This window comes from Asterias rubens, chromosome 2, assembly GCF_902459465.1.
Source record: "Asterias rubens chromosome 2, eAstRub1.3, whole genome shotgun sequence".
Classification (NCBI taxonomy): Eukaryota; Metazoa; Echinodermata; class Asteroidea; order Forcipulatida; family Asteriidae; genus Asterias; species Asterias rubens.
Window position 1 is genome coordinate 22139611 of NC_047063.1, and position 15719 is coordinate 22155329.

At 38.6% G+C, this 15719-nt stretch overlaps 1 protein-coding gene across 1 annotated transcript; it reads right to left on the bottom strand.

Annotated features, from left to right (window-relative positions):
- On the bottom strand, window positions 1–3920 carry LOC117307046 (serine/threonine-protein kinase pim-1-like). Its single transcript, XM_033791684.1, has 5 exons — window positions 3711–3920; window positions 3452–3558; window positions 3276–3323; window positions 2319–2682; window positions 1–1892 (listed from the first exon to the last, which is right to left on the bottom strand). Exons 1-5 carry the CDS (start codon window positions 3799–3801, stop codon window positions 1372–1374), a joined length of 1131 nt encoding a protein of 376 aa, XP_033647575.1. The 5' UTR covers window positions 3802–3920; the 3' UTR covers window positions 1–1371.
- Window positions 3921–15719: the final 11799 nt, after the last annotated feature.

Here is a 15719-nt window from a genome sequence, read left to right on the forward strand (position 1 = left end):
TTTATCTTACGCCACAATGGCAACATGAATTTATTGCATTAATATTAATATAAAAATATACACTCTGTCATTTACAAATAAAACATACAATGAGGTATTAACCTGTAATAAGTTAGCAATTAGACACTCCCAATAGTTTAAAAACATAAAGAGAGAAGGAAAAAAAAAGCTTTTAGTGACACATAAATAAATAAAACTTAATTCCAAATTCAAGTTGGGAGGAAAACGAATTCACATTTGAGTTGAAGTCGCTTTCTAAAACATTTCTTTTGTAACCAAGGTGAAGGAAATCTTGTTCAATCAATACTGAAACGATGTGTATTTTACTGCTTTAAACCGTTTCAGATTGAAACAAAACACAAATTCATCTTTTTGAAAACTCTCAATAATTCAGATTTAAAAACCGATAATTAACTGCATAAACATCAGAGTAAAGCTTGTAATTTTGGATTGAAAACTATCATGAGTTGAAAAAATATCAAACCAACCAATGAATTTGGAATTAGAAACACTAGAATAAATATATAGGAAATACATGTACATCACAACATCACAGGAGAACGTGCAGAACTAGTCACCAAGACCTCAGGTCTAATTTATATTAATAAATAAATTAACATTATTGTTTAAGACCAAATTCACATTAACACACTGGTTATTCAAGACAACCTTTATATTTAATACCCTATTAGTGAAATGGCAGCACCATAATAAATGGCTGGACAGCATTTTGATGGCATGAGCACAATCTGACTTCTTTTTTCTCACAACAGAATCAAGTCAACTAGCCAGTGGATATTTGCACCAAACAATATTTTGGGTTTGCCAAAAAAAACTGCTATTTTGGCATCCAAAGAAACGCATATTAGAATGTATCCACTACCGTGAATGTGTTCCGCTGCCAGCTTGCATTGAGTACGTTAAAAATTTTCACAACACATTTGTCCTACAACTTAAGAACCAACACATTTTGCAGTACATTGAGGCATTCCCTGTTGGATAAATCTCTTCTGGAAGATCAAGAAATTCCGAACAAGGTTTTAAAAAAGGAGACATTTTGGACACATGCCACATTGGATCGTGGTTCATTTTGTATTTTTCGAGTTGGAAGGCACGATATGGTGTTTTTGATGTACTAGGGGCCTATGTGATACCTCAATGCACTGTTGGTGAGTAATTAAGGCTGAATAATACAACAGGAGTTGTGGAGTTCACTTAATTAAATAAGTATTGCACTTTGTGTAATCTTAAAAGCAGTAAAACCACACTGAAAACATTGAGTCATCCCATGATTTCAAACGCTTTTTAAAAGTCATTAAAAACGACATGGGAGTGGTGTGCAAGTTTGTTCCAGTGAAGTTTCAGCCTTTGTCAACATTCAACCTCGAGGAAAACAGAGCAGCATGATGAAGTCTCGTCATTGTCTTTGCATTGGTTGTCATGCCGACACTTTAAATCTTTGGAGGACGATTCGTTCATGTTCTTTCCGAGGAAGTTGTTTGAGTCACTAATAAGGTCCTCTTCACTCGAGCTTGCACTGCTCAGTGGTGATCGGTTTATGCTCTCCTCGCTACCAGCAGATTGAGTGCACATCATCAACGGCTTGCTGTTATCACATTGTCCTTTCTTCATCCACGGATGCTCAAGAATCTCATCTAGGGTTAGTCTGTGCATTGGTTTCACCCGCAGCATGGAACAGATGAGATGTTTCAGAGATTGTGAAAGTCCGTCTTTAAAGACAAGTTCCGCACGGCAGATTTCGTCGTCCTGCTCAAATGGTATATCTCCACAGGCCATGTCATAGAGGAGGATGCCCAAAGACCAGACAGTGGCGGGACGGCCATGGTAACGATGGGATCGAATCCATTCTGGTGGGCTGTACACACGGGTACCTGCAAATAGCAAATAAATAAAGAGGATCATAAATAACATGCCAGCAAAGAAATTACTTGTCAATAAAAAATTCCAGGAAAATACTTGAGAGGAATGGAATTCCAAACAAAAAATGTAAAGTTGAAATATTTAACTGAGTGAAATATGCAAGATAAAATCCCACTATGTGGGCTGATATCAGGTTCAATGATTCAAATCGTATGCATTTAATCATTACCTGTGGCCTAGTGTGTGGGTGGCAAGCAAGCCATATGGATTGTAAAGGAAAGTGCATTTCAAATGAGGTTGGGTCATTTTTTACAGAGCCAGTGGGAAAAAAATACTCAGAAAACAAGTTTTGGGGCAAAGATTAAGTTTTTTGTCTGTAAAGCATCAAGTCACATGAACTTTGGATGAAGTGGGGATTATTGTTGACTGATGCTTACCATCAAAATCTTTGTAGACGGTATCTTTGAGAAGTGCTCCTGATCCAAAATCGATGAGTCTAAGATCACCAGACTTGAGATCGACAAGAATGTTCTCGTCTTTAAGGTCTCTGTGTAGAACACCAGCGTCATGGCACCGTCGCGTCGTCTCTACAATTTGGTAGAAAAACTTTCGACAAAGTTCCTCTTCCAGTGGCCCGCTCTCGGTGATGAAATCAAATAAGTCCTTTGCAGGTTCAGGACGTTCCATGACGATGATAAAATTGTCCGCCCTATCGTAGATATCCAACATCTTGATACATCCGCGTATATGGCCGACTTTCTTCAGGAGATGGACTTCTAATGGAACTTTCTGACCGTTAATCTGAAAATAGTGAAAGAAAATTTTAAAAAATTATAAGACTTAATAAATTCAATATTATTATTAAAGAATAAATAAAATGTTGGAAAGTTTCAGAACAAAGAATATTTTTCTAAGTTCAGTTCGAATCCGAGTCACCAAAAGCAAAGCAAAAAACTCCATGGCCAAACACCGACCACGAGGCGACCCCACCACACACAACCCAAGCCACGTGTGTTTCTGTGTTTTTCTATTGTTCCCCAATTTTAACAACGAGGCCCATGTGCCGGTAACGTTAGCCCACTACCCCTTTGTGATGTAACATCGCACTGAACAAACAACTCCACCGTAAATAACAAGTTTTGTTTCAAGAATTCCGATTGAGTTTAATACTTTTTTTTTAATTAGCTATTTTCTTCACTCCGCCGACTGTGTGTATGACAGCTGGCCGGCTAGCCGGCAGTTCATTTTGCGATCATGCGAAGACTTGGCACCGAGCCAAGCTGTGTAGGCTGCATTGACTGTGTACAAAAAATGCCGGTATGCTTTTCCATGCACGTCTTTGTTTTCGACCAAATAAAATGTGTTGGATTTTTGCTACTAGTACAAGTACTCACCATGCTCCAATCGTTCACTTTTTCTTTCGTCACCAGCTTGATTGCAACCTGTAAAATATAACATAAAAACACATTTAGATTTGATGCACAGTTTTTGAGTGTTTCTGAAAAAAACAATGCAACGCCGGTAAAATTTAAAATAGAAAGCAGACAACAAATACAACAGCTGTACGTACCGGCAAACTGTCTCTGATTCGAGTGCCCGAGTACACGGTCCCAAAACCTCCGCTTCCAAGTAGTGTACCTATTGCATATGTCTTTTCGAATGACTCCTTTTCCTTGCCTGTAGAAAAATTAGAAAATTATGGTACAATAAATACAGAGATAGGACGGCAACATGAAATATATTGTCGGGGTAAAATGTGAACTGTGTGAACACACTATATTTACAATCGAACAAAATTAAAAATACAAACGAACAGAAATGATTCTTACCATTTCGATCACAGCTGTTTCGGCCCATGTTTTTCACGTTCATAGAACAGATCTCAGCGAATTGACTAGTTAATTTCCGCGAGAAATTCATCGTTTGTTGGTTAATCCTTCACACAAGAACCACCTAAATAGTAGATATACAGTACAGTACTAAACACACACGTTGGTGCTAACCGTCCAACAGCTAAGGTTCATCTGGCGGTTACGAGCCAAAATACCGGCTTTTATTTGACGTTGCATTTCTGTGTTTTCATACATTGAGTGCCTGTTGGTGACGTGCTTCGCTAGCAACCGAATATCACTCCGCGTAACCAAATTTCTAAAGGTCAACCTTGTAGTTTTCTCTCTTTTTTTCATAAACAAAAGTAAACAATGCTGAGATATCTTCACATTTATTATGCATTTTTGTGGTTTGGTTCATTTTATGCTTTTATATTTACCTAGATATTGGATTTAGATTTGATTCTGAGGTATTTTATTCTGGTGGAAGAATCTTTCCCATCAGTAGGTTTAGTACTAGTAGAATGAAGTGAGTGATCCGGCTGGGCGCGCCATATGCACAACGTGTGTGTGTGTGTGTACGTGTATAATGTACGTACAAGGATGTAAATAAAACATTCTGCTTCGTCATTTCGCAATGACCAATCAAAATAGTGGAATTTACGCGGGTCTTGCGCACGGTACTTTATGCGAACAAATGCAGGTTGTTTTTTACATCGCAGGACGTTTGGCCAAGAGTGATTCATTTGCACATGGAAATTATTTTTGCAACCAGGACGGATTGGGGGGAGTCAGTCTGAATCACTCATGAAATGAATTTACAAATAAACAAATTACTCAAATGACATTTTGCAGCATGTTTACGAGCGTCAGAAAAAAGTTCTAAAATGATGAAACGAACAATACAAAAGACACGCGTGCAAAATATTTTGTGCAAAAATGCGCCTGAGCCAAGTTTTTTTTTCCACATGCGTAGGTCATTACACAAATCAAATTCAAAGTAAGGGCGTCATAAGTTTTTCACTTTTTAACACTATTTTCTCAGTTTGTCTGCCCCCTGATGTGAGCTAAGTTTGTAATCGACCGTAAAGGCCTCTTTTTAGGTCTACAAAAAAAAAGGAAAATAACTCCTCTATCCCCCTACGTGATTTTCAAGCAAGATGTTTTTTTCAAAGAGTATCCATTGCTTGCATCCATGCCATCTAGCCACAGAGCTATATAATAATATAGCTCTATGCATCTAGCCTATCTAAATGAAAATATGTAACAAATTAGGAAAATAATATCGAAAACGTGTTTATGATCATGTGGCCGCCATAGGCCTACGCATTATAATTTAGTGATGGTTGTATGAGCACTTTTTCCTCATTTCAAGACAGACAATGAAAAAAATTACAGATTGAAAATCATCATTGTTGACCATCAAAATAATAGCCAATTCATTATTGATCATCATTTTCTGGTAGCGTGCATTTTCAAAGCCATCACTAAGCAATATTTTGACCGTGTGATATTGACAAAAGCCTCCCTGAATACATAAACACCCCACACCCATAACCAATATGCAACCATCCGGGTCATCGCTTCGTCAACTTTCCACAATTAAATTGAATGTGTTTATTTTCACAAAATTTGCATGGGAATAATAACAAGGTACTCTTTTCTCATAAGTTCGGTGTGGATTGACGTCATTGGTAGGCTAGAGAAGACCGCTTGAGTGCCACAGTAACCGTATGTAAAGTTCTATACAGAATGTACGTAAAGTGTGTATAAATACATGTTTGTACTAATTACCAAATTATGCTTATGACGCCTAATGGTCACCTAATCCAGACTAGGCTGCACGCGGCAGTCTAGTGGTCATCGGTCACTAATTATCATCCCCATCATGGTCATCATATTAATATCACGAGATAAGATGAGACCATCATGTACCAAGGAAGTGAGACCGCATACTCTATGCGCAGAGTAAGGACTTTATTCCTTGTGACAATTCCTCCTCCAACCACTGACTACTTGTCAATCGGAAGACCCCGCGTATAAGCATCAGCTGACTATCTCTCCATTGACTTACATAATCTTGGCCTACCCTGGATGCCTCTTCCCTTATCAACGCCACAATAGGTCTACGGGATAACACTGGGACAACAATATGCTGATTTGTGTGTTGATCCATGTTGATCACAGTACGCAAAGTCCCACACCCCAATGGGTATTTAGTGCACGGTCCCACCTGGGTAACTGGCACGATGGTAACGAGGAATGTTACCCCATTGTGTGCCCGCGCCATGACCTCTTGTAAACTAAACAACCGCCAACCGAATAAACAGGCAACGCCCGCGAAAACGGAATACTGCCAGTCATGTTTTCCCACACATTGAAAATGGATGCACCATGGAACAAGTTATTGGGTGTAGCCCTTTAAAAACACATTGATTTACAACTGATAGTATTTGCCTGAAATATAAATGAATACGGTAAACATTGCCTCGCCCGCCTCAAAATCTCACTGTTTCAGACGCCGGAATCACTCTAGACCTAGAATTCAAAAACAGTTCAAAAACCGTTGGGAAAGATCGATGTTTGAAAATAAACAAACACGAAAGTAAAAAGACAAAGTGCAATTCTTCTATGGTTACCAAGGTAGCAATAAACTGGATTTATTGCTCCATGGTTTATAGCCATGTTGTTGACAGATGATGATGGGCTGCGTTTTTAATAATGCTGCAAAATCATGGACTACGCCTACAATATTTTTTATAAACAAAAAATGATGACCCCGCCGGTCATTTTTTTGTAAACACAACAATGCAAGCTTTACTTTTGAATTTGTTACCGTTCTTAAGATACCAGATAGCCGTTGGTCGTCCCAACCCTATCAATCGATTATTGACTTTTTTTATTTTATAAAGCAGGGTATCCTTTTGGTACTATTGTCAAAGACCAGTATCCTCACTCGGTGCGTCCCAACTGTCTCATACCACCCTGTGAGCTTTATGGCTTAATATCGGTCATCGAAGTTGCATAAAAAATAAGGGGGAAAAACACTGTTGCATAAAACTGTGTGCTTTCTCATTTAGAGAAAGACTTCGTTCTCGTATTATTCAAGTTGTTGTTGGATGAAGAAATTGCATTATCATCTACAACATAATACACAATCTCAGAAAGGGTTTGTAAAGTGTTTTATAATATCACATCAGCTCCACAGTGCTGTTATCAAGGACGGGAAGGGAAATAGATACATCCATTCTTATCAAGTTAATGTTTCTAGTTATGTTATTACATGAAAAACACCCTCCCTAACGTTCGTATATTATTATCTCATACATTATGCACTATAATTCTCTCGCGTTAATTTTATTGTCTCAGATTTTTTTCGTAACAAAAATGTAAACAAATCCATGATCGGTTACACTAACACCATCACTAAGCATTCTCATTAATGACACTGCAGCTCTAATTGGTTTTAAGGAGTTGAAAAGCAGTTCCGGCGATTTTTGAACCTCTGACGCACGTAGAGAACTTTGCAGGATGAAAGTTTGTTTACATTTTTTGGGGTATACGGCCTATGTTACGGTTCGTATACTGGCACTTCACGGGGCCGAGTTTACCTGCCGTCTCTTGGCATCGATCTACGGCAACCGATGTACACATTGGGTTTGTTTACGTTTCAACACAGTCCGCGTGACACACTTTGGCCGCCAGCCAGTGCGATGAATGTCGTCACTACGCAACAAGCCGTTAATTAACATTTCAAAGCTCAGTCGCCGACAAGCATTTATGTTATGGTAATGGGTTTCCAAACCAGTGTGTGCCTGTAGTTTATCTCAGACTATGGTTTATTATAGCAATTGACGTGAACTTTGAAGTTAAATTCATTTGGTAAAACAATAGCTCCCATGTTCTGTGGTAGTGTGCCAATGTGGGCAACCCACAGGCAGGGGCCGCAATAAGAAAAATGTTGTGGCGTTCAATTTATTTATCAACTTTGTTTATCAACAAGCGTTACAACTTACAAGTATGGGAGGGGGGTTGCCTGCCGTAAGTGGCATTTCGGATGAAAATTATTATTATCTCTTACATTAATTACTATATTCTCTCTCGCGTTAATTTTATTGTCTCAGATTGTTTTCGTAACAAATATGTAAACATATCGAACAAAACATAGCTTCATGACCTTTTTTTGCAACGTTAGAAAGTCAGATAATCTGAGTCTTCTTCGCAGGAAATTACTTATTATTTCTGTTTAAATATCATTGTAAAGTATTTTGTGCACATAGGGTTTGAAGAATAGTGTGGTGTGACCAATTTGAAGAAATAGTGCCAAGGCCTTTAAACGATGTACAATAAACACTTGCGAAGATGTTGATATTGTGAACGACCACACCGTTAGGTAATCAGGACATGGGGGTAAAACACAACAGACCCAACTATTCCGTTTCCCTGAATCGTGGTTTTTCCAACCAAAACTCGTCACGACGACGGAAGGCTGTACGGGAGGTCGTTCTATATCTGCGAAAATCCATATCCGGTTCGGGAACCAATAAGGCATGCGTTAAAAAAGGTATAACTTCTGCGAATCAGAGGCCGTGATCCGTTAACGAGTGCACCCGATGAAGTCCCTCGGAGCGCTCGGGGCTTTCCCGTTATTGTGTACGTCACTAAGGTCCGTGTTTCCTGTACATAATGGCCATAATAGGCTTCGTTAGTCGTGGAATCTAGCAACGGGCAGGGCAACCTATTGTTCGGTTTTAGAGAAAATGACAGTGTGTGAAGGTCCGTGGAAAAATACAGCAAAATTGGTAAATTACCGTTGGCATTTGGCAAGGTATCTTGGCAAACTTTACCAAAGATACTATAATATCTTTGGCTTTACCTTCACTCCGGCTGATGATGTAATGAACATTTTCACGTGCCGTTTATTTTCTTCATCCCCAACCAGCGCGTGAGTGTCGAGTTTTGGCACGGTGCCGAAAGAACTGGCGCAATGCGATCCCATGGCTGGCGCTCAATCATTGTACGACGACCCCGGTTTTAAATTAAGGTTACACCATTTTCGAGACGACTTTCTCTGGATCGTTTTCGCAAATGTTTATGAATAATTTTAAACCCTAACCTCAATTTAAAAAAAAGTGCTATAATTTATTGTTAATAACTAAACAAAAATTACAAGCGAATAAGTCAACATAGACCTACTGCATTTTCAACGGCTCATGTTAGAGCCTACATGAAAATAAAGTGAAAATTAGAAAAGAAAACTAACAACACAATAACTCAGGAAGGTTGCGGTGATTACCGGTGAGTCTCTTTTGAAAGATTTGTGATTCTGATTAGAACAAACAACACAAGAAAGGTTATCTCTCCCAGACAGTGTCCACCTCGGTATCCGAATTAAGTGAATTCAGTAACGGCTATGGCTGTGCATGGCTTATTGCTCCATGGGCTATGCGCCATATTAATCATAAGCCATCAGTTCGGACACGGTCTTTAGTTAGTCTGGTTCCCAGACCCAAAAATCTCCGACTCTTTTCAACAAGAGACGTCAAGGAATCTTTGTTCAGGGGACCAGACTAGGTCTTTAGTGCGCCATTATAGCTTGCACCCCCATCACCCCGCCCCTAAATAGCGCATGGAGCAGTGTCGCATCACTGCACTTTATCCCATGTTTAACTACTGTTGTTGGTTCACATGGAATGTGAACATGACGCACTGGCAATCATTATACCACGAGGAATGTTGTGTTGTGGTCTTTTTTTAGGCCCTAAGTAGTAATACAAATAATGCTATTTAAATGGACCACTGATGATGGAAACGTACACGATGTGTGACGTGCTGAACTCTCAGCCAATGAGCGGTCTTCATCGACCTCAGTGACAGTGAGGGCGCTGTTTAGGCTTGTGACGTTAGTTTTTTGTTTTTTTGTAAGGGGGTTCTCGACTGAGCACTTATGAAAATTACATAGATAATAACAAAGGAGTAAAGTTAAAGACACTTCGGTAATTGTCAAAGACCAGTTTTCTTACTTAGTGTATCTCATCAACATATGCATAAAATAATAAACCTGTGAAAATTTGAGCTCAAAATTGGTGGTCGAAGTTGCGAGATATTAATAAAAGAAAAAAACACCTTTGTCACACGAAGTTGTGTGCTGCAGATGCTTGATTTCGAGACCTCAAATACTAAATCTGAGGTCTCAAAATCTAATTCAGAATCTAATTCTCTTTCTCGAAAAACTACTTTGCTTCAGAGGGAGCCGTTTCTCACAATGTTTTATCTTATCAACCTCTCCCCATTACTCGTTACCAAGTAAGGTTTTATGCTAATAACTATTTTGAGTAATAACCAATAGTGTCCACTGCCTTTAAAAATAGCGCTGTGGTTTCACATCAAAGAAAAGGGGGAACAAGTTCGGTTTTTGGGGGTTGACAAAGTGTAGTGTCGATCCATCAATAATGGTTTTTACTTATGAGACCATGTGTTTTTGTGTAAAATATTAATTATTGATGGGCCATATTTTGTATGCACGGCAATTTAAATACATGAACAATAAAGACACAAAGACTTTATTTTAAACGTGGGCAGACAAAAACGTTTAAACAAAATGCGCTGTTGGTAAGTTAGGGAATGTCCAAGTTCTAACCAAGGTAAAAGGGATAAATCATATAAACCAATCTCCGGATCGATTTCCCTCTGCGATGTGGCCTTTTTCAAGCGATGTGGCATTTTTTCCGTGAATTGTTTGCTTATTGTGATTGTCGCTTTATCTTGTAGAAAGAGTAAAATTAATTGTCGGGCAATTCTGCATTTTCTTCAACAACGTTGGCAGATCACCCCTATTCCCCACACCCCTTATCGAATCATGGAGCTAAAAAAAAATCAAATTGGAAAGGAAATGCAAATGTGTAAGACGGTGGGAGTTCTGAGTAATTCTTGCCCGAACAACTTCCGCGTATGCTATTGGGATTCTTGGGAATCTCGCAGGATTCTGCCTTATAAGGAAATGAAGTGCATCAATGACGAGGAAGTGTGTTCATGTTAGATGAGATAGCAGTCGTACCACTTGAGGAAATGGACAATGTGATGATAGAGGAAGGTGAAAGTAGCATCCATGCAACCACCTGTTAGCGGCTGCTGGAACTACTTTTTTTATTTGCACGAATTCCAAGGGGTCTCGTTTATAATATCATTGACATCCTTTTTCCTGGTTGCTTTCCAAATAAAGGGGTGATATTGTTGTTTACACCAACATACAAATTAAAGGGACCTGGGTATAGTCACTGGTACAGGGTTGGACAAAAACAAGGCATCTTTGATTCCATTTTCTGCGAAGACAAACATGTGATTAAAAAACAACAAAAAACAAAACTTGGGCAAACAAACAAAAGTAAGGCCATACTAAGAGATGTTAATTTTGCATCGGGGATAAAGAATATTAATTGGTATATAGTGAGGCTCTATTACTCTTGTTTTCTATCTTTCTCGCTTCTTAATTGCATGACAGTATAATAATAAACCCGTACCCGAATTTGAGGGCCTCGTTCTTAAGTCGGTCCAGTAAAGTCACAATAGGGGATATCATTGTACAAGCCAATCAGATGTAAAAAATGTTAGGATTTGAATTCGTAGAAGAAGAAACATGTGCAGTCATTGTTCAAATTCGTGGTGTAGTTTACAACGCCAGACGAACCATGTAATGACGTCACTCCGCAATGCACTCGACTGATCGATGTAATTGACTGACGTCATAGCTTTTAATTCAATGGATAATTAAACGATATTACAAATCTACTAACCGATAATCAAACACCAACAACAATATAAATAGAAACATGATTTTCAACATTTAGAGGTATAGGCTATTTATTAAAAAAAAAATGAATTGGACAACAGAAATTGCCCTCTTATTGGGTATATATAAATTTGTGTTTTACCTCACACGCGCTTCAGTTTTTGATTTTTGAATAAAACAAGTATTTGGATCGAGGACTTATAATCATGGTTTATTTATTTGTTTTTACTCTTTGGACTAAACAATAATATGAGGCCGTCAAGGGAAAGGCAAAGGTAAAACAATAAATAAAACCTCTGTCATCTGAAGAAAAAAAATGTAATTGCAAAAACAGGTAACAACTTATCGAAACTATTCAAGGTGGATATTAGAAACCAGAGATGTTGTCAGTTTTCTCCAAACGTCAGCATAGACCTCCATGTTTAAATATATTTTGGAGATGTGCCCCTTCCCAGTATAAACATGCTTGTATTTAATTGCAAAAACAAGAAGGAACTAATTGTCAAAGACTAGCCTTCACAGTTGGTGTATCTCAACATGCATAAAATAACTAATCTGTGAAAATTTGAGCTTAATCGGTCATCGAAGTTGCGAGATAATAATAAAAGAAAAACACCCTTGTCATAAGAAGTTGTGTGCGTTTAGATGGTTGATTTCGAGACCTCAAGTTCTAAATCTGAGGTCTCGAAATCAAATTCGTGGAAAATTAGTCCTTTCTTGAAAACTATGGCACTTCAGAGAGAGCCTTTTCTCACAATGTTTTATATCATCAACCGCTCCCCATTACTCGTCACCAAGTAATAGTGTCCAATGCCTTTTAAAGATTATTAGAAACCAAAGTTGTTGGCCGTTTTCTCCAAACGTCAGCATCTCCACGATTAAATACATTTTTGGAGATGTGCCCCTTCACACTGAACATGTTTGTATTAAATTGCAAAAACAAGTAAAAACTTATCGAAACTATTTTGAGTCAAGGTGGTTAGAAACCAAAGTTGTTGGCTGTTTACTCCTTACGTCACTGGACCTCCATTGGAGTAAGTTTTCAAATAGGCAAACATAAAACATTGATTTCAGGAAACTGTATGTGTACTTCGTTGCTGTAATGAGGAGAACACATTGCAAGTTTTAAGGTATAATTGTCATTGAAGAAAATCTCATGGCATGACACGTGTACAATGTACATTATGAAAACGTGCCCTCTCTGTACACACCCGACGCATTATTTCTCCCTTGTGCAAGCAAACGGCCTTCAAAAAAAGATTAGCTGCCTCCCTGTGACGTCATCGAGCGTGCGCACACGCTGATGCAGCTGGGATGGCACGTTTCCATAGCAACTGTGTAAAGTGACGATGCAGATTTATAAAAGAGGCAGGGCAGACACACTTCGTGACCTTGAAACATTCACCTCTCTTAGAGATAAATATTGTCATCAGTCGTAGCTTTAATGTCATGGATCGGTCTAGCAACTGTCGGGAGGGGATTGGGGGGGGGGGGTAATTGTCATTTAAATGACAAATGTGTACTTTTCTACCATCTAAACTAACTGAAATACCAAACATTTTTGTTGACGTGAAACATCAAGACCTGTCATCCTTTACTGCAGATTATTTTGACCATGGAGGACAAAGGAAATTTGTGTTTATGTTAAGTTTCGTTTATAGCACAGCCAAGTTTCAGTGTTCACAAACCAAGTCAGAGGCTTGGAGGGGGGTTGGGGAACGGACAGTCACCTTTCAGAAGGATAAGAAACAGAAAGGGTTGTAAAAGCATCAGCTACCAGAAATCACAAACCACTCACGCTCTAAATACCGCCATCCAAGAGACCAACAACCACCAAAAGCCATTTTCCCCAAACACGAGATACTAGAATCAGCTCCATACTCTACTTCCAGTATCACATCATCTGAATCTTAGTTTGTACTCGGCAAAACAATGGAAACATCACAGAAACATCACACAAACTTTCTGGAGAGAAGACAATGTAGACGCTAAACCATATGTGGAAAACCCACGTAGGAACTGACAAACCCAATCCACGTGCAAGGTGCTGCCCGGTCCGGGCTCGAAGTCCACAGAGAGGTGAAAGGTAGGGAAAGACTCCACTACGTTTCATGAATGAAGTCATTATTCTGCTGCGCCCATAACTCACGACTGATCCCCATCTCCTCTCTATAAACCCTTTGCTCCAGTTGGAGCTTATGAAATCTAATCAAGATCAAGACAAGATCAAGGTATATTTCCAGCTACCTTTGACCGATAATTTGATGTTGAATTAATCAAATTATGCTCCTTTGAGCAGGAGCGAACGTTGATGATACTGGTCAATTCGAATCTACCATCTCACTCCCTCCCCACGATCACATCATCACACCCTGAAAAAATTGTCCACAATGTCCCTTTATTGTCACATACTTTTCAGAGAACAAAACAAAATCTCTGTACACTTTCTTTTTTACAAAGCTTCATGTTATATTATGCGCCCATACTTTTTCCTGCAAGTGTAACTTTAACACTCTTTGAAAATGAAACGTAAAACAAAACAATTCTCCGAACCCTTAAAACCCAAGACGCATGATACAAATCACAATGAAGGAAATTAAGCGAGAGTGCAAGCCTGTCTGTCTGTTCGCAGAACGGGCGGTAAATTTATCACTGGCCCGGTGAACTCGTCGTCTCGAAACGATCATTTTCACTTAGCTTTCTCTGAAAAAAGGTATACACGCGGAAATAGGATTGATGTTCGCCTAATTGCTTTGTGTGAAAATGTCTCTATGGTGAGAGCAACTGAAGCACAACTGTAAATTCCACCACTATCTCACACACTGCGAGTGTACGAACAAATTGACACAAATTGAAAGGGTTTTAATTGATTGGTTTCATTAAAACAATGGAGAAGAAATAACGATAGATTTTTTTTTCATTCACTGGGGGTGGGGGGGGGGGGTGGCAAAGGGAATGAAACTATTTTTTGGATTAGACAGTGTTCCTCAACACTTGGAATTTACACAGTCTTAAACAAATAATAGCATGGGGAGGAGGTTGTTTTGGAAGTGGGAATAATAAAGTATGCAATTTCCTCTGTGGAGATAAATAACACCAAAGTCTCAAATAAGTTGTCTGTACTCAAAAACAAATGTTAACTCTTAATTTTTGTATTTATATAATTTGTGTTTCATGTTGCATATTATTTCGGTAGAAAAATAATAGAGAAATTCTACGAATGAAATTCTTAACTTTTATTGAAAACTAGAGACACAGTGATGTAATTCTAGAATGATAGTGAAAAAAATCGAACCACATCAAATCAATTTGCGGTGACACCATGTAGAAAGATTTTGTTTTATTGATGGTTCGTTCTGAACCGGAGGCCTCGACATTTCGGACAGTACACTCTGTCTGACATCAGAAAAAAAAATACAATATGTTTTGATGATTTTATTTTACATTAAAGGAACATGTTGCCTTGGATCGGTCGAGTTGATTTTTGAAAAGCGTTTGTAACCGTTTGTTATAAAGTGCACATGGTTAGAAAGATGATTTAAAAGTAGAATACAATGATCCACACAAATTTGCCTCGAAATTGCGCAGTTTCCCTATTTCGCTAACTAACATGGTCGAAAATTTGAGCTCAATCGGTCGTCAAAGTTGCGAGATAACTATGAAAGAAAAATCACCCTTGTCACACGAAGGTGTGTGCGTTCAGATGCTTGATTTCGAGACCTCAAATTCTAAACCTGAGGTCTCGAAATCAAATTCGTGGAAAATTACTTCTTTCTCAAAAACTACTCCACTTCAGAGGGAGCCGTTTCTCACAATGTTTTATACTACCAACCTCTCCCCATTACTCGTTACCAAGTAATGCTAATAAATATTTCGAGTAATTACCAATAGTGCCCACTGCCTTTAAAGGGTGCACACACCAAAGTTGAACATATAAGTGCGGACAGATTTACACATAACTTGAATGGTACAAATGGGTCTAAAGATGGTCATGGTGGAAACCTTCCTTTAACATTATGATTAAAGTAAAACATATACTCTTGGATCAAGTGAGTCCAAAACCGAGGTTTTAAAACAGTGAAACAGAATGGGTTTTTGTTACTAGTTTCTTATGACTCTGATAACTGATTGAGCTTAAACTTTCACAGGTTTCTCAAATCATGTATGTGTGTTAGCACTGTATACTCAGTACTTTTCCCCCCGAGTCCTTTTTTTCACAG

What these genes read in the sequence shown, in the direction of transcription:
- LOC117307046 (XM_033791684.1), bottom strand. Translation starts at nt 3,801, where the DNA reads ATGAATTTCTCGCGGAAATTAACTAGTCAATTCGCTGAGATCTGTTCT. An exon ending in GAATCAGAGACAGTTTGCCG is followed by an intron (nt 3,324 to 3,451) that starts GTACGTACAGCT and finishes TATATTTTACAG; the next exon opens with GTTGCAATCAAGCTGGTGAC. An exon ending in CGTCTACAAAGATTTTGATG is followed by an intron (nt 1,893 to 2,318) that starts GTAAGCATCAGT and finishes TGCTATTTGCAG; the next exon opens with GTACCCGTGTGTACAGCCCA.